The sequence below is a fragment of the Megalobrama amblycephala genome, linkage group LG10 (assembly GCF_018812025.1).
Source record: "Megalobrama amblycephala isolate DHTTF-2021 linkage group LG10, ASM1881202v1, whole genome shotgun sequence".
Lineage (NCBI taxonomy): Eukaryota > Metazoa > Chordata > Actinopteri > Cypriniformes > Xenocyprididae > Megalobrama > Megalobrama amblycephala.
Window position 1 is genome coordinate 35628101 of NC_063053.1, and position 19755 is coordinate 35647855.

General features: G+C 39.6%; 1 protein-coding gene across 5 annotated transcripts in view; it reads left to right on the forward strand.

Moving 5' to 3' along the window:
- Nucleotides 1-19755, forward strand: part of col21a1 (collagen, type XXI, alpha 1) — a 76365-nt gene that overhangs the window by 52101 nt on the left and 4509 nt on the right. For all 5 annotated transcript variants that reach the window (XM_048205904.1, XM_048205901.1, XM_048205903.1 and 2 more), the window contains 11 exons: nt 2114-2158; nt 2563-2616; nt 4432-4485; nt 10723-10776; nt 10891-10962; nt 15237-15272; nt 16751-16795; nt 17620-17652; nt 17735-17881; nt 18008-18062; nt 18453-18653. In XM_048205904.1, the coding sequence (XP_048061861.1) occupies nt 2114-2158; nt 2563-2616; nt 4432-4485; nt 10723-10776; nt 10891-10962; nt 15237-15272; nt 16751-16795; nt 17620-17652; nt 17735-17881; nt 18008-18062; nt 18453-18653 (796 nt within the window). The remainder of the gene's footprint in view (nt 1-2113; nt 2159-2562; nt 2617-4431; nt 4486-10722; nt 10777-10890; nt 10963-15236; nt 15273-16750; nt 16796-17619; nt 17653-17734; nt 17882-18007; nt 18063-18452; nt 18654-19755) is intronic.

Consider the following 19755-nt stretch of genomic DNA (forward strand, 5'->3'; position numbering starts at 1 on the left):
TGGAGGCACACCAGCAGTACACATTTTAGATGTCTCTCTTATCTGACTCATCTATTTCTGTCTCTGCTAACGAGCTAATGAGTTGCATCAGGTATGTTTGATTAGGAAGAGTTTGAAGTTGTGTGGTGTTGGTGTCTCCAGGAACAGTGTTGGGAAACTGCTTTAAATACTTAAGTAACATTTGCCTAAAAATAAAACGTAAGATTGAATAGCAATGTACTGCAGTACATTACGATTTAAAGGCACAGTAGAGCAGTGGTTCTCAACTCCAGTCCTTGGGACCCACTGCTCTGCACATTTTGTATGTCTCTCTTATATGACACACTCAATTCAGTTCATGCAGACTCTCCTAATGAGCTGATGATCTAAATCAGGTGTGTTAAATAAGGGATACATACAAAATGTGCAGAGCAGTGGGTCCCGAGGACTGGAGTTGAGAAACACTGCAGTAGAGGTTGCTTATTCAAAACAATAACAGGTGTACATTAATGACAAGCGTGAATGAGTATGGAATTGTGGGAGTTGTCGTCCTCACCACCACAGCCGATGGAAAGCATTCCAACGGGACTCAGGCAGAAATCATGTTCATGGATGAGCTAATGTATTAAAGTTTTATTAATGTTACTGTTAATAATAATACGGGGCATTTTGCATTGCTGTTTTTATAATGCTTATGCTGCAGTCACCCACTGCCACTCCTAGGGCTGGGCGATTATCCCTGATTACCGCTAAATCGCCATCACCTGCGTTCAAATGGAGCGGCATTTAATAGACAGAGCCGTAGATCACTGACAAGCTACGCAATATCGCGTTCATTATCGAAGGCGATTCATCTGCGATAATGAACGCGATATTGCGTAGCTTGTCAGTGATCTACGGCTCTGTCTATTAAATGCCGCTCCATTTGAAAGCAGGTGATGGCGATTTAGCGGTAGTCAGGGAACCGGCTTTACTGAAGAAATGCGCGTGACAATCGCATGCGATATATCGCCCAGCCCTAGCCACTCCTTTCGTTTTGTTGTTTAAGTTTATTTTACGATTAAAGTTAAGTTTAACATTTGCCTCCTTCTTCCCTGAACTTGAACTTTGTTACAGTTACGTTTGATCACTTAAAAGGATAGTTCACCCAAAAATGAAAATTCTGTCATCATTTACTCACCCACAAGTTGCTCCAAACTTGTATAAATTTCTTTGTTCAGTTGAGCACTATTATATTATATTTTGATTAAAGTTTGTAAATTTGTTACACACTGCTGTAAGCTAGATCGATATTAGAATATAAATTTAGCTGGGAGCTATGACTATGTAGCCCAAGGCTGATCGCCCACTGAAGCTAAGCAGGGTTGAGCCTGGTCAGTACCTAGATGGGAGACCTCCTGGGAAAACTAAGTAGCTGCTGGAAGATGTGTTAGTGAGCCACAGTATAGTGATGGGGGCAATATACCGCCAAAAAGCACCGTCCTTCGGATGAGACATTAAACCGAGGTCCTGGTAATAAAAAATCCCAGGATGTCCTTCAAAAAAAGAATAGCGGTTATAGTTATTCAACAAATGCCAATTTGTGCACATTCATTTCTCTAAATAGCCAAGTCTATTTTTTAAAACAATAATGTTATTATTTTATATATTATTATAATGTTATATTAAATACTAGCACTTTAATTGTTATAACAGGAAAGATAAAGTTGCAGTACCTTGAGATTTAAATCTTAATCCTCCTACAGATTGTGTAGGTTTGCTGACCTGATGTTATCTCCGGTGGAGCTGCTCCCTATATTACAGTAGTATCCGAATTTAACAACGTCCTGTTAAAACTATTATTTTCTCTGGCTGACAAAGATTCAAGATGCCAGGAGGGATGCATTTCATAAGTGATTAATCCAGACATCCTATGCATGTTAGCTTCATCAGAGGCCAAGAAAACCCACACACTGTGTTCACCATGTACCTCAGACTACATTCAGTAACAAGGCTTAAACAGCTTTAACAATGCTAAAGCTGTTAATGAATGTTATAAGTCTCCTGGGAATTTCCCTGATTTCTTTAATGAGTTCATTGTTAAACAAGAATTGAGCAAGTTTGTTTTTTAAATCCTTGTTTTTTTTTTTTCCAGGGCATGCCTGGTATACCTGGAAATGATGGTCAGAGGGGAATTAAGGTGATGTTTTCCCTTTTTTTGCTCATGTGGACAGTTTGTTTCTCATTTGTTGTTGTTTAGAGGTTATGCTTCTTGCTCTCTTACAAACCTCAGTGTGCTGCATGCACAGACAGCATTTTAAGGCACAATGAGTGCACATCCAACACTATGATTGCACCTGTAGGCAACTTAATTCTATTAATTGTAAATATAATTAAGTGGCCTGTTTTAAATTAATTACCTTAATTACGGTAAATACGTGTTTTTTCATTCAAAACCTAACACACTTCTTTTTGTGAAAACTTTTCTTGAAAGAGGCCAAATACAATTTTGTGACCACTGTATTTGTTAGGGTTTGTAAGTCTCACTATAAATGAAGCTACCCCAAACATATTGAAAATTTACATTTGTTGGTTTCTTTAAAGGGCGAAGATGGCCTTCCAGGACCAAAAGGAGCCAAAGGTATACCTGGAGACCCTGTAAGTAAATCTAAAAATATAGTAAACACTTGAAAAATCATGATACAAAAGTGAGTGTAACTTTTAATATGCTTTAATATGATTATGGATTTTATCATATCTATTTATAAGGCAATACATTTATGTTTTCCTTTTAAGAACATCACTGAGAAAGAAATATTTAACAAATGAGGCAATTGTGCAAATGCTGTAGACAATAGGACTATTCTCAGTGGACAATAAGCAAGTTAGCTAGGATTGTGGCGGCACTGGTGCTCAAATCGCTTCCATTCGTAGGCCTGCAAACATGAGAGAGAGGGGAAACACAAGCACATGTGAAGAGGATTAGTTTTCGATGCATGCCAATGTCGGCTGACCTGTGAATTCATACAGTATGGTGAAAACATGTTTTACCAGTAGACAATGCAACTGTCACATATTGACCTCTTGGCTCAAAACACAGAATATTTTACATTTTGAATTTACCTGCAATTTCTGATTTATTAGTTATTGAAAACAGAAGCCCTAGAAATCCATTACAGGGTAACTGCACATGCAGAATAAAGGGACAGGGCTTGTTAGTTAGTAGTGTGTTGAAACTGGTGGTTATTGTAAGGGGCGGGACATTTCTCAAACATGCTCAAAGCGTTTGACCAATCATAACACACTGCTCCAGCCGACCAATCAGAGCACACTGTGCTTTTCAGAAGGAGGGGCTTCATAGAGACAGGAACTAAACAGAGTGTTACTGACAGACTGGGAAGAGAGGAGCTGAACAATGGAGAATATGAGGAAATAATGTGACAAAAACATTAAAGCATAAAAACAAACGGACCAAAATGGCAGTAAAAATGCTTGGCAACTTCTCCTCCTGAGTCGTTACCTAGCTACAGTGGTAAACAGCTGCTGCTAGTACTCATGGTGATACTCTCTTTGATGGCACAATCATACCCCAGTTTGGAGCTCAATGTGAAACAGACCTGTGGAGGCAAGGGGATTTGGAATCATTCTTATGTGTGGACCAAGCTTTTGAAAAGTGTGAAAACAGTATAAGTTTGGAATTGATCTGACTAAAGACTTGTTTTAATGGATGTATTGGAGAGGATTTAAGCCAACAATTTTGATTTAAGCCAACATAGAACAGAATTGCTATTAGATAAGTCTTCTAAAAATGAGGAAAGGTGAGAAAAGTTTACTTTGTTCATGGAGCGAATTCCAATCAGAAGTGAGCATCCCTTTGCCCTACTCACTCCGAAGTGCAGAACCCTTGAAGTGGGGAGTTTGGTAGTAGCAGGGCACTTGCATGTTATAATGTAGCTGTTTGGAATGCACTTAGTGAAACATAACAAAACATCTTGAATTGGATTGGACACCCTGGGTCACATGACCATAAACACTAAAATTAATTACTTGAAGTGACCATCACATGTACTCTTCGCTAACTGACTTGTGGAAGGGCCTTTCGTGAAGGGATCGTTTATGCATGGAAAACCATGTGGCATGAAAGTAAAATATGCCTTACTCTTTGATGGGCATATAAAATCCTCTAAACTGACCCATTTCCATGTGAAACAGGATATTCAACATGAAAAAAAAATCAGGGCGGGTCTAAGTTTTATCAATCAGAAATTTGATTGGAACATGAAAAGTGGGTGTTCCATATCACAGTTGGACGTCAGCCGAAAAGAAAAAAAGGACTCGGTTTCACAAGCAGAGCAATAAATTTTGCAAAGACAAGATTACAAAGAAAAAATAAATAAACAAAAAGAATTTTGATTGCAAGTTAACTGCTGTAATGTTAAGAACATCTATTTGATTGCGTTTGTCTTTCTACAGGGCGAGATGGGATTGCCTGGAATGCCTGGTTCAAGTGGACAACCTGGTCCTAAGGTTGCAATGCATGTTTTTGCCTTTTGTAATGTTGAATTCATATGGAAAACATTATAGATATTGATTACTGAGTTGGAGTCTCTATTACATTATTATAGTGATTTCAAAGCAATTGCAAGACAGATGGCAAAATCTCTTTGTTCTGCCTGCACCGTTTTTCTCAATCGCCTTTCATCATCTGTATAGACATGCATGTGGATTGCTACATGTGATGTGTAATTGTGCAGAACAAAAGCCCTAGCTTATAAATGGTTATGATCCTTCGAACTTGTTCCGTTTTAAATCATGTTTTTTAGACTGTGTCCAAGGAAAGAGACAACAAAGCATGTCCAGATTTCAAATCTCTTGTGCAGTTATCTTCAAACTTCAGAGCTAGCCAACAACGCTTTTCTTCATGACTTATTGAACACTTTATGAGACAAAATGGACATTTTTCATTTACAAAAAAAAAAATAATAAAACAACAACAGAGGGCAGAAATATGTGCACACTGTTATGATGTGTACTAAATAATCTGAAAACTTCATGATCTCAGTGACTTCCAAAGAGAGATTTGTCTGACAATGTTTAACTTTGTTTGGTGTCTGTAAGATTTGGTAATGTTTTTGAAAGAAGTCTCTTCTGTTCATTAAGGCTACATTTATTTGATCAAACCCGTAAAACTTTCACTCATCTTTGAAACACAAATGAAGATATTTTAAAGGTGCCCAAGAACGTTCTTTCACAAGATGTAATATAAGTCTAAGGTGTCTCCTGAATGTGTCTGTGAAGTTTCAGCTCAAAATACCCCATAGATTTTTTTTAATTAATTTTTTTAACTGCCTATTTTGGGGCACCATTAACTATGCACTGATTTACACTCGGCGCCACCCCTTTAAGACGCGAGCTTCCTGCCACACGAGCTGTCGACTATATTACAGCGCATTTACAAAGTTCACACAGCTAATATAACCCTCAAATGGATCTTTACAAGAATGGATCTTTTCGTCATGCATGCTGCATGCATGCTTCGAATTATGTGAGTAAAGTATTTATTTGGATGTTAAAAGTTTTATTCTGAGTGAATTTGAGGCTGTCCTCCGTGGCTAACTGCTATTGCTACACTGTTGGAGAGATTTATAAAGAATGAAGTTGTGTTTATGCATTATACAGACTGCAAGTGTTTAAAAAATTAAAATAGCGATGGCTCTTGTCTCCGTGAATACAGTAAGAAACGATGGTAACTTTAACCACATTTAACAGTAAATTAGCAACATGCTAACGAAACATTTAGAAAGACAATTCACAAATATCAGTAAAAATATCATGCTATCATGGATTAAACCCTGCGGCTCGTGACGACTGCAGAATGCAGACAGTAATGATTGATTTCCTAAGACACGAACCGATCGGTTTGTGCGAGAAACCAAACAGTATTTATATAATTTTTTACCTCTAATACACCACTATGTCCAACTGCGTTCAGCACTCAGTTAGTGAGGTCTGATCGCGCTCTGACAACGGCAGTGATGTCTAGCACTCATTGAAGTATAAGCGCGAGACATCACTGCCGACTCTTATTGATTGAGTTCCCATTCACTCGCATTATAAGACTGACAGAGTCAGTCCCACAGCCAGTTGTTTGCCAGAGCATCCGTGCCGAGGGTGCCCTCGGTAAGGGAGTAAAATAAGGTCAACCTGTGCATCTCTGAAGCACTCCCAAATCATCTGGACGGTCTGGGGATGGAGTCTCCATTCCCCATGGTGAGACTGCTGTCGTGAGAGCTCGTCAGCTGCACGATTGAGCCTGCCCGGGATGTGAACAACAACATAGTGTTGTCAAAAGTACCGACTTCGGTACCTAGTCGGTACTGAAATTTTAAAAACGTGATGCTTTGAGCGCTGTTGAGTGGATTCGTAAACATCTCTGATTGGCCGTTGTTTTCACGGCTCATCGGATATGTCTGTGATAGGCTTCAATGATCAACGCTGTAAAAACGTTGTAAATAGTCATCAATTAATCTCTTCACTAAGCGCTTACACAGATACACACGGGAGCGTTTGAAAGCAGGCGTCTATCGCGGAACGGTCCACTGTTAGACGCCTGCTTTCAATCGCTCGCGCTCCCACTTTCAAAACGCTTTCAAATTCAAACACTTCCGTGTGCTTTCAAATGCTCCCACGCGTTGATCATTGTAGCCAATCACAGGCATATCCGATGAGCGCGTCAACACAATGGCCAATCAGAGATGTTTATGAATCCGCTCAACAGTGCTCAAAGCGTCACGTTTTTAAAATTTCAGTACCGATAGGTACCGAAGTCGGTACTTTTGACAACACTACAACAACATGCCTGGAAATTGGTTCTAGGAGAACACCAGCCCATAGAAATGAGAGGTCCAACCACGGGGTGAAGTTTTGGCAGCAGGCCGGAGTGATGGTCACTTGGTGCGTGCCCCATTGCTATGCTCATCTTGGGACTTGGTCATGAAAACAGTGCTGAAGTCGTCTCATATGAAGCAAACCGAGCGGTATAACAGCCACTGCGGATGCCATATGCCCCAGGAGCCTCTGAAATAGTTTCAGTGGAACTCTCTTGCCCACGAATTGACTCAGGCAATTCAGGAGTGACTGAGCATGCTCGCTCATAAGCTGTGCGAATATGGCGACCGAGTCTATTTCCATGCTGAGAAAAGAGATCCTCTGCACAGGGGAGAGTTTACTCTTTTCCCAGTTGACCCGAAGGCCCAGATGGGCAAGGTGTCTGAGCACCAGGTCCCTGTGCTCACACAACTGTTCTCGAGAGTGAGCTAGAATCAGCCAGTCATCGAGGTAGTTGAGGATACAGACACATTGTTCCCTGAGAGGAGCCAGATCTCCCTCCACAACCTTCGTGAAGACGTGGGGAGACAGGGACAACCTGAATGGGAGAACCTCGTACTGGTATGCCTGCTCCTCGAAAGCAAACCGAAGGAACGGTCTGTGTCGAGGAAGAATGGAGACATGAAAGTATGCATCCTTCAGGTCGGTCACTGCAAACCAGTCCATAGGAACAATGCATTTGAAAATGCGTTTGGGCATTAACATCTTGAACGGGAGCTTGTGAAGAGCTCGGTTCAAGGCACGCAAGTCTAGGATTGGTCGTAATCCACGGTTTTTCTTGGGTACTATAAAGTAGCTGTAGAACCCGGACTTCATGTCGGCTGGAGGGACCTCGATTGTGCCCTTTGCCAGCACGGTTGCGACCTGAATTGCATAGCCAAACCTGATCTTTGGATGAGCCAGCGGGATGGACTGAGGTGCTCTAGCCAGGCCCCCAGAAAAAAGAAACTGAGCCAGTAGGGTCAGAGGAACTACAGGCGTACCCACGGTGGGGCAGCGAGGCGGAATAGATGGCCCTGACAAGGATGGTGTAGCGTCCGTTAGCGAGGGCAGAGTGCGTGCCCTCGTCTGATTCCGTGTAATGGCAGACGAGGCGTGAGAAGGCTGAGCATTCTCGGGCCGGCTCTGACTGGTTAGTGGCAAAGGAAGATGGAGACAAGAGCGGTGAGGTGCCAGAGCAGAATGTGTTTAATCACCTCAGACTGCTTCTGGGCGGCCAAGAATTGCTGTGAAAAACTCTTGACTGCGTCACCGAAGAGGCCAGCCTGGGAGACCGGGGTGTTGAGGAGCTGTGTCCGATCAGACTAAATCATGTCTGTCAGGTTTAGCTTTAGGTGGACATCACCTGACCGCGAAGTGACCTTCGTTGCCCATAGAGCAAGGTTGGTAGCAGTGCGCACCTCCTGCATGAGTCCCTGGTCAGCACTGCTCTTGTGCAGCTGTTTGAGCACTTTGGCCTGGTGTACTTGCAGGATGTCCATGGCATGCAAGGTGGAAGTGGCCCGACCCGCAGCTCTATAAGCCTTGCTCAAGCATGGATGAGGACTTACAGGCCTTGGACGGGTGCTTGGGATCACCACGCCAGGAGGCACTCTGTGGACACAGCTGCATCGCAACAGAATGCTCCAGTGGAGGGATCCCCACATAACCTTTGGCCACTCCCCCATCAAGGGTAGTGAAGGTGGAAGTAGCCCCAGAACAGTTTTGGCCAGTTAAAGGTGCCTTCCACAAACCGGTGACTTCCTGATGCACCTCTGAGAAGAATGGAACTGGTGGGGGGTGGTGGCGATCAGCGTGCATAGCCCCCAGGAACCAATCATCCAGCCTCGAGCACCTGGGACACAGTGGAGGGTTCCACTCAAGCCCGATGCTCTCAGCTGCCCGGGAAAGCATGGCCATCAGCTCAGGATCAGACTCTGGCAATGTTGGCATCCCAGAGGGAGGCACCGCAGTTGAATCCTCATCTCCCGAGGACTCAAGCCCGCCTTGTGATGCGGCGATCGACATTTGGTCATCCGGACCTGACGAGAGGGGGGTGTGGCCCGAGGAGGCTGTCTCGTTGGGGAAGCCCACACCGTCACCCTCAGATCACCTTGGCCACCAGCCAAAGTAGCTCTCTCACAAGCAGAGGAGCTAGACTGGGGTGTGTCACAGGGGACTCTACCTCGTTTGAGGTAAGCAAGTCTCGATCTTAACCCCGTGATGGTCATATTCCCGGATTGGGAACGAGTCATCCACAAACGCAGCCTCGGCATGCTGAAAGCCCAGACACGTGAGACAGGGCTCATGACTGTTAGACAGAGTTAGATATCGACCGCAAAATTTTGTGTTTTCAGGCCCCCAAAACATCATTGTCGTGTAAAAGAATGGCAAAAACACACAAAAAGTTTTCTGTTTTTAGTTGAAAACGGTGTTGTGCATGCTGCATGTTGGCCTTCCATCCACACTTATATGCTGTTTTTGTTCAGCAAAAAGTTAGATTTTTGAAGATGCTAAATTTGGATAAATTTGAAAACTCTATTTTGCATAATAGTGTGGGCTGTGAAAACGTAGGTATTTGAAAACGATGATGCATGTTAGTCATGTGATGCATATTGAACCCATAGTTACCATAGTATGTTTATACTGGTGTGTGTCTGCTATGTGCTCTTCAATTTCACCGATTGCTAAAGATGCATGTTACTTTGTACAATCTTTATATTACATTCCAGCAAATTACAGAAAATGTACTTGCATTTGCTGTCCTACGTAAAAACATGAGAGCGATTGCATTTTAGACCTTACAATGAGTAGCGATTGAGTTTCACATGAACGCACCAGTAAGTGGTGAAAGATTTTGCTTCTAAAATTATTGTGCCTGAAGAATGGCATGAGAAATTTATTATGTCTGGTCTCTCTGTATTATCTCTGGGAGCTTTTATTACGTTTTACTCAATCAGAGTGTGGATGTTTCAGTGTGGACAAGAAAGTTTTGAAAAACTCTTAAAAACACTAGTGTGGATGGAGAGAGTTTTGAAATGAAAACACCGTTTTTAAATGTATCCGGAGTAGGGTGTTGTGAGATAGAAGACCCAGAGGTGAAAATGCAAGTTCACAGAGTTTAATCACCAGTCCAAACTGAAGAACTGAGGCAGACTGCCAAGCGCCGTCACAAAAGGCCGCTCGCAGCTGGTTATCACATAGGGGAAAACAAGAAACAGTCACGGGTAAAGGTTGGCAGAGATCAGTTGCTCGGTCTTGGATCTTGAGGCGCCTCGGGTTGTTGATGGAGAGAACAATGCCTGGCAGATGGACGAAGCCAGGTCTGAGGACAAGAGAGCTTCAGAAAGGCAGATCACAAGCTGGCTACTGGGACTGGGACTTAGACTGGGACGAACACACACAAACAAAGGTTATGGATATCTGAAGAAGGGTAGGGAGACAACGGCAACATCAGGTATTTAATCATCTGACAAAGAGACGTAGAAAACAGCAAGGAGAAATAACAGAGAAAATCAGAGGGAAAGAGCCACAGGTGTAACAGCAATCAGCGCGAATGCAGACAGTAATGACAAGCAGCTGAGTTCAATAGGCAATGATGGCAAAGGAAAAAATAAGAGAATCAAACCCGGCTCATGACATATAGGGTAGAAATAGCCTCAGATTTACACAGGCCAGATATTGATAATCTTGTACTTATCTTGTATTTAGTCCAATAAATGCTCTCTAGAACGAGAAAGTCTCTCTCTGTATCATTACCAATCCACGACTGTGATTCAAGCAAATAACTTTGATTGACCCCGTCCATAACCGCACTCGTCAAGCCTTTTCATGGGATATTTAATAAAAGTTCTTACTCCCTAACTTTGACTCACAAATGTATATTTCCAATATTAGGGCACTAAAGGGGAAAGTGGAGTGGCCGGTCAACCAGGACTTCCAGGGCACGAGGTAAAATATTTTATTCAAATTTAACCTCATCAGATGCCTGAAGGAAGAGGAAACAAACTTGATAGACTGCATCTTTACATGTTTCAACTTTATTTATCATGCTTTTTAATGAAGGGTAAGCCTGGAGAACCTGGGATTGCTGGCCAGCCAGGACATCCAGGAATGCCAGGATCACAGGGACAGAAGGTAAATAATTAATAACCACTTCATAAAGATTCCACATCACATTTTATCTGGGGTTTGGATGTCTCATACATTTATTAAACTTTCTGAAAATGATTTTGTTACTGCATCCAAATTGCATTTATTTCTTTTGATTTAATGAGAAAGAAAACTCTGACATTGCATTTTTGGTCAGTCTTGGAGGCGCAAGCCCACTTTATGGTGAGCAGATTTTCCAAGTGTAGCTCTATTAACTTCAGTAAGGTAATGATCATTTCTACCATGGCAAACAAGAAAAGCATTCATGAAAATGTTGCTTGTGGTTTACAAGCATTGGCTGCGTTCAGTGAAACTACATGAATTATTGACAGCTGTTTTTAAATTTAATGCTAAATCTTAATTACTATGGGTTTGCTCTCTGTTAGAACTGGCAATTTTGTTATGAATCTATCATTCAAAATTTTTGTACAGCCTTTTGAAAATAATCTCAAAGATGGTAAAACGGTAGCAGTAACTGCCTCACACATTGTACTTTACACGTGATACTCTTCATAGAAACTAATTTCATCTTTGGAGAAGGTTTTCATTTTCAATTTAATTCAGTGATTTATGGTGCAAGTGTAGAGATACAGTATACATAAATCATCAGTATAGTTTGGTCTAAAATTTTGAAACCTCTAGCCATAATGCAATAATACAATATTGTTCATTACAAATTACCTGCATAGTAATTTGAATGTAAATATTTACCATAATCTATGGTAAATATTGAATGTTTCAATGTTTTGGAAATGACAAAAAAAAAAAAAAAAAAAAAAGGGCCCAGCACAGTGGCTCAGTGGGTTTTGTCCTCAACTGAGCCAGGAGACCTTTCTGTGTGGATTTTGCATAATAGGTAAAAAAATTACTTAATTAGTTGAGGAAAGAGCTTACAAATACATGGATCAGAGTTGCAGTGTCTTCTGGGCTTAAAAGTGGGTGGTGACTTGCAATGTTGAGAGGGTGGAAGATCACAGTAAATGGCGGAGAACAAGAGAGAGAATATGGTCTTGAAATATTAGGTATTAGAATTAGTAGATTGGTCAAATGAGACACTTAGATTTTGAACTTTTTCAGAGAGTTTGAAGAGATTGAAGACTGCTTTTTACCATTTCTGAACTGTCACCATTGGCATATAATGCAATAAAGATTGCGAAAGTCAACAGATTTTTCTAACAGACCTCTGTTTCTTTGTTAATTTTTGCTGATTCATTCAGTAGAGAATTTGTGAGGTCAGGACAAGAAGACTTAGCTCGCAATCTCCTTTCCAGTTCATCCCAAAGGTCTTTGATTGGGTTGAGGTCAGGGCTTTGTAAGGGCCTGTCAAGTTCATCCACACCAAACTCATCCAACCATGTCTTATGGACCTTGCTTTGTGCACTGAGGCACAGTCATGCTGGAAAAGAAAATGGCCTTCCCCATACTGTTCCCGCAAAGTTGGAAGCATAGCATTGTCCAAAATGTCTTGGTAGGCTGAAGAGTTTTCCCTTCACGGGAAGTAAGGTGCCTAGCCCAACCCCTGAAAAACAGCCCCATAATACCCTCATCCCTCCTCCACCAAACTTTACAGTTGGCACATTGCAGTCAGGCAGATAATGTTCTCCTGGCATCCACCTAACCCAGACTCACCTATCAGACTGACAAACATAGAGGCGTGATTCGTCACCCCACGGAACACGTTTCCACTGCAGTGGCGGTGTGCTTTACGCCACTCCATTAGACGCTTGGCATTGTACTTTGTGATGTGAGACTTGTACACAGCTGCTCGGCCATGGAAACCCATTCCATGAAACTCCCGCCACAGAGTTTTTCTGCTGATATGCTAGTAAAAGTTTGGAATTCTACAGCTATGGAATCAGCAGAGCGTTGGTGATTTTAGGCACCATGGCTTCAGCACTCGGCGACCAGTTCGCTCTGTGACTTTATGTGGTCTTCCGCTTCGTGGCTGATTTGCTGCTGTTCCTAAATGCTTCCACTTTCCAATAATACCTCTTACAGTTGACTGTGGAATATCTAGTAGGAATGAAATTTCACGAACTGACTTATTGCAAAGGTGGTATCCTATCGGAGCACCATGCTTGAATTCACTGAGCTCTTCAGAAACAACCCATTTTCTTTCTTACAAATGTTTGTAAATGCAGACTGCATGGCTAGGTGCTTGATATTATACACTATAGTAATGGTCTGATTAAAACACCTGAATTCAGTAATTAAGAGGTGTGTCCCAAAACTTTTGTCCATATATACTAATACTCAATATTGCTAATTTAGTAATAGCTATGCAAAATTGTTAATTTTAAAATAAAGTTGATTAACATTTTATGGGAACATAAAATCCACCAAACTGTAGCAACTTCCCTGGGAAGTCCTCAGAAATCTCTTTTGTTTGAAGCATGGTGAGGGAAGGACCAGACCTTTACCAGTTTCTGTTCTTTCAGTAGGGCAGGGCTTGATAAACACACTCCTGACTTTTATCCCATTAATTGAAACTTCCGACTTTTTGACCTTAGAGGTTCACACACTTCCAACAAAGATATACAGGTGCTGGTCATATAATTAGAATATCATCAAAAAGTTTATTTATTTCACTAATTCCATTCAAAAAGTGAAACTTGTATATTATATTCATTCATTACACACAGACTGATATATTTCAAATGTTTATTTCTTTGAATTTTGATGATTATAACTGACAACTAAGGAAAACCCCAAATTCAGTATCTCAGAAAATTAGAATATTACTTAAGACCAATACAAAGAAAGGATTTTTAGAAATCTTGGCCAACTGAAAAGTATGAACATGAAAAGTATGAGCATGTACAGCACTCAATACTTAGTTGGGGCTCCTTTTGCCTGAATTACTGCAGCAATGTGGTGTGGCATGGAGTCCATCAGTCTGTGGCACTGCTCAGGTGTTATGAGAGCCCAGGTTGCTCTGATAGTGGCCTTCAGCTCTTCTGCATTGTTGGGTCTGGCATATCGCAACTTCCTCTTCACAATACCCCATAGATTTTCTATGGGGTTAAAGTCAGGCGAGTTTGCTGGCCAATTAAGAACAGGGATACCATGGTCCTTAAACCAGGTACTGGTAGCTTTGGCACTGTGTGCAGGTGCCAAGTCCTGTTGGAAAATGAAATCTGCATCTCCATAAAGTTGGTCAGCAGCAGGAAGCATGAAGTGTTCTAAAACTTCCTGGTATGTGGCTGCATTGACCTTGGACCTCAGAAAACACAGTGGACCAACACCAGTAGATGACATGGCACCCCAAACCATTACTGACTGTGGAAACTTTACACTGGACCTCAAGCAACGTCGATTGTGTGCCTCTCCTCTCTTCCTCCAGACTCTGGGACCCTGATTTCCAAAGGAAATGCAAAATTTACTTTCATCAGAGAACATAACTTTGGACCACTCAGCAGCAGTCCAGTCCTTTTTGTCTTTAGACGCTTCTGACGCTGTCTGTTGTTCAAGAGTGGCTTGGCACAAGGAATGCGACAGCTGAAACCCATGTCTTGCATACATCTGTGCGTTGTGGTTCTTGAAGCACTGACTCCAGCTGCAGTCCACTCTTTGTGAATCTCCCCCACATTTTTGAATGGGTTTTGTTTCACAATCCTCTCCAGGGTGCGGTTATCCCTATTGCTTGTACACTTTTTTTCTACCACATCTTTTCCTTCCCTTCGCCTCTCTATTAATGTGCTTGGACACAGAGCTCTGTGAACATCCAGCCTTTTTTGCAATGACCTTTTGTGTCTTGCCCTCCTTGTGCAAGGTGTCAATGGTCGTCTTTTGGACAACTGTCAAGTCAGCAGTCTTCCCCGTGATTGTGTAGCCTACAGAACTAGACTGGGAGACCATTTAAAGGCCTTTGTAGGTGTTTTGAGTTAATTAGCTGATTAGAGTGTGGCACCAGGTGTCTTCAATATTGATCCTTTTCACAATATTCTAATTTTCTGAGATACTGAATTTGGGATTTTCCTTAGTTGTCAGTTATAATCATCAAAATTAAAAGAAATAAACATTTGAAATATATCAGTCTGTGTGTAATGAATGAATATAATATACAAGTTTCACTTTTTAATAGAATTAGTGAAATAAATCAACTTTTTGATGATATTCTAATTATATGGCCAGTACCTGTATTTGTCAATAAATATGTAAAATAATAGAACGATTTGTTTATTTGGATTCTCTTTATCTAGTTATAGGAATTAAATTTTCAGTTTTTCTACAAACCTTACTGTGAAATGTTTTTACAGGGTCAAAGAGGAGATGCTGGTGAAAGAGGAGCAGATGTAAGTTAACCATTTACAGTTGTGTTTTACTGAGAAAAAAAAGAAAATAATTGCTAGAGCTAATGATAAGGATTTTGGTGGAAATGTTTTTTTTATCTCTGTTATTAGACTAAAATGGAACCTTCTCTTCTAACTGAAACTTTTCAGTCCTCCTTTTAAGACAACTCAATTGTTAGTGATTAAAAAATAATAATAATCTTACATTTTTTTTTTATTTTTTATTATTACATGTGATCACTAGTAAATATTGGCCAATGTCTTTTGGCTTGTATTCCAGTGGAAAATGTGGCCATTTTGCAGGTTCTACATTGTACTGTAAAAGCGCAACTGAAATGCATAAATGTAAACGTTTGTCAGATTTAATTACAGTATACTTACATTGCCATCCCATGTCTAAGATGTTGTTTTTGTCACTATACTGAGGTCCATTGATTTCCACGATGTGGAAAACATGGGTGGAATCGCGGAATCCAGTCATAAAATTGGAATTTACTGTATAATGCAGAATGTCATGGAATTTGGCAAAATTTGGATGAATAAATCAAACGTAGAGCTGTAGACTTAATCAAATCATAAAGACTGCTATTTAAATATGAATATGAAAAGATAAATTACATTTATGAAGATGTATGCATTCATTTAATTACCACTTTTAAATGAAAATTTGTATTAAAATAATAATAAAATACAGAATCCAGAAAATTAAAAAAAGACAACACAGGATTTCTGAAAAAATTAAACACATTTCATTGGGCCCTATTATTATTAACATTTTAATAAATAGTTAAATAGTTAAAGTTTTATTAATTTAATTGATTAGAAATAATCTTTGCTTAAAAAAAAAAAACCCATTCAAAATGGAACTGAGGAAATATGGAATTTGGGAAAAATAAAACTCATTTCACAGGGCTCTAATTTATCTTAAAAATGCTGAATAACCATGTAATCATCTGATCTCTGTGACAACAAAGATAATCATTTAATTCAGATTCAGTTGGCAGTCAAATATTCACTTCATGGATGATTTTTCAAGTAGCAGAACGTTTCCGTCCCTTGGATGACTACAGTGTAAAATCGCATATTATTGCAGCATAAAATAAAAAATTCTGTGAAATTAATCCTTCAAATGTAATTAAAATTAAGAAAAATGTATTGAAGTAAAAGTTTCAAGTATTTTAATTTCTTTTTCAGTATTATATATATATATTAACTTGGATTTTATTTTTACATTTTATAATTTCTTGGAACAAAGAATATCTGGCCCCACTGATCAAGGCCATGATCTATATTGCAGGGCATTATGATAAATGTTTTTGACATAGATGAAACAAAGAAGTTTCAGTTGTCATGATTTCAAGTACTCAAACATACTTTAGAAGCAGCCCTCATACAATATACATGATTTAATAGAACATGCTTAGATGTTCACAAACCTAAGATGTTCTACATACTAAATTTTGTTTTTGCAATTTAAACAGGGGATGAAAGGTGAAAGAGGAGACTCTGGGAGACCCGGTGTTCATGTAAGTGTGTGTGTGTGTGTGTGTGTGTGTGTGAGAGAGAGAGAGAGAGAGAGAGAGAGAGAGAGAGAGAGAGAGAGAGAGAGAGATCCAGTCAAACCAAAAGTTATTCAGATATTTTTGATATATTTTTACTAGTGGGTGCAGGACACTATAGTCATTTATGTAAGTGAGGATAGCAAAATCAAGTAAACTGTGACATATTATACCCAGTATACTACCAGTAAAATTGCTAAAAATTTAGGACCAAAAATGATTCAGACACTTTGACCTGACCATGTTTTGCTTAAGTGTTATCTGACATAATTAAGATTATTTTTTTCTGACAGTTTAACTCTGAGATCTTGTCATATTTTATTACCATTTTTTTTTAAACTATAGTGAATAAACTGTAATAATGAATGAAATGTTCAAGGTGTCTGAATAAATTTTGGTTAGACTGTATATGTAATATGCACACTCATATCATATTTATAACAAAATGTAACTTTGACCAGCAACTTTTTTTTTAACAAAACCTACAGCACATTGAATTTTACACATTTATGAATTACACAACTGGATGAAGAGATTAAATAAAAAAATAAAAAAATAAACGCTTTGATAATAAGTAACATTAATTTCTGTGTCTGAAATTGCAGAATCAACCACAAGGTGGAGTAGTTTTTCTTGATAGTAACAGAGTGCTTTACAGAGTGAACACTATATATAGATAGATAGATAGATAGATAGATAGATAGATAGATAGATAGATAGATAGATAGATAGATAGATTATTATGGAGCTGTTAATAACACAATTCCTATATGTGACTTCTCTCTACACAGGGTTTACCTGGGCCAGCTGGACAGAAAGGAGAGGTGGGCACATCTCTGATCTGAATGTACTGTCACCCATTAGCTCTACTGTAAGTGTGTTGAGTTGTGTTTGTGTGCATGTCAGAAAGGGACAGCAGGAGAGCCGGGGCAGATGGGTCTGAACGGCCACCAGGGGCCTCCTGGACAGCGAGGACAGACGGGACCCTCAGGGCCCAGAGGAGAAATAGGAGAAATAGGCCCCCCGGGACCACCTGGACCCGAGGGACGACCTGTACGTATAATGTTTCCAAATAACTGTATTGTTAAGTGTTGCACTCTCCAGTAAGATAATCTAGTCAATGGAGGATATAATACTGCATGGACAGTTGAACAGACTCTTGTTCCCATGTGTTTGCAGGGCAGAGAGTTTTCCGAGCAACACATTCAACAGATTTGCAGAGACATTCTTCGATGTGAGTACCCAAAGGTGTTTCACTATATTGCACAGAATTTATATATATATATATATATATATATATATATATATATATATATATATATATATAATATATATAATTTCTATTTTAGTTTTTATGGTATCCGCAAACAGGGATTTAATGTAATAAAATTATTTTATTTTGAAAATAAAAAATTATATAAATGATTCAGAATCTGATTTAATAATAAATATATTTAAATTCATCAAATGTCATTTTGATAAAAAATTTTTCTGATATTTCTGTTTTGGCTAGTTAAGTAAATGTAGTAGCCAAATTGGCTGGTGAGTGAAAGTTCATTTTAATCCCTGAATGTACATGTTCATAAGTTGGGACAGATGTCTTATTATTTTTTTGGGGTTACAGCTGAGATACCTGCTCTTCTATTGAGTAGCCAGCACAATCATCACAGAAGCTGTGAGCACTGCTACACACGCATGGGACCCCCAGGGCCTCCAGGGCCACCAGGCCCTCATGGCTCTCGAGGATTCCCAGGTTTGTCTGGTTCTAACGGACTGCAAGGGCAGCGGGGTTTACCTGGGCGGCCTGGTATTGCTGGCATGAAAGGTACAGACATGCTACATAATATCACACTATTACTACAGGGCTGTACATTATCTCAGAATGTTCCCAGATATCAATTAGTAACAAAAATGTATTTATATCAATTGGTTTATATAATTGTTATACCATTTGTATTGCTACAACTGCATACATCATTAGAAAAAAGATTATTTGTAGACAGACTAACATGAAAAACTGGTTTTAATGAAAAATAACTTCTTAAATGTTTTCATATAGTTTCATATAGAAATTTGTTCATAAAATAATTTGATTTCATAAAATGGCTGTAGCAGCTATAGAAACTGGGTGTTCGTCAACTAAAGGTGTGTTGTATCAATGTAGACAGCTGCACTGATATAAAGGGAGCAATCTAGTATTGTGGCAGTGTGCCACTCATGTCTGGTGTAGACAAGATATCAAATAGTAGTAATATTTCAGTTGAACAGCATTGTATTGAACTAACTTCAATGTAACCTTTAATTTTGAAGCATGAATCATTCATTATAGTAGCTGCATGAATAACTACTACGAGCAAAAACGGCAAGAACAAATTTCCCTTTAGCTCTATTCAGACGAGACTAGTTTTCTGAACAACATTTGAGTTACAGTTCTTATCACCCCATATCTGCAATTTTACGTAACGATTCAGGTAGGAGTAACATCTCCGTGTTAATTACAGAGGGGGAGTGTGTTTTCTCTAGATGTGTCTTGTGCTGTGTGTCATGTGAAATTTCTGTTTAGTTTGTACTTAGTTTGTGGTATGCTTACTTGATAACGATGTGCTAAAAACGGAAAAGCTTTTCCTTTGCATTTTTCATGCATAGATGACATGACAATGTTTGTCAAAATGATCCTCGTTCACACGGATCCGCGAAAACGACTAAAAATGCTGTATTCTGCTGCCTGGCCAGTAGTTGGCGATGTCACTTTGTAAAGAAATACTACGCGCTTATAGACTGAACAAGTTATATGCATGCACTTGCGTCACTTTTTTTGTAGTTTACACAGAGACAATAATGGTATAATTTTCAAAAACTTTAAAAACCTGCTTTCAAAATTTTGCGTTTTCAGGCACCCAAAACGCTGTTGCCGTGTAAATGAACAG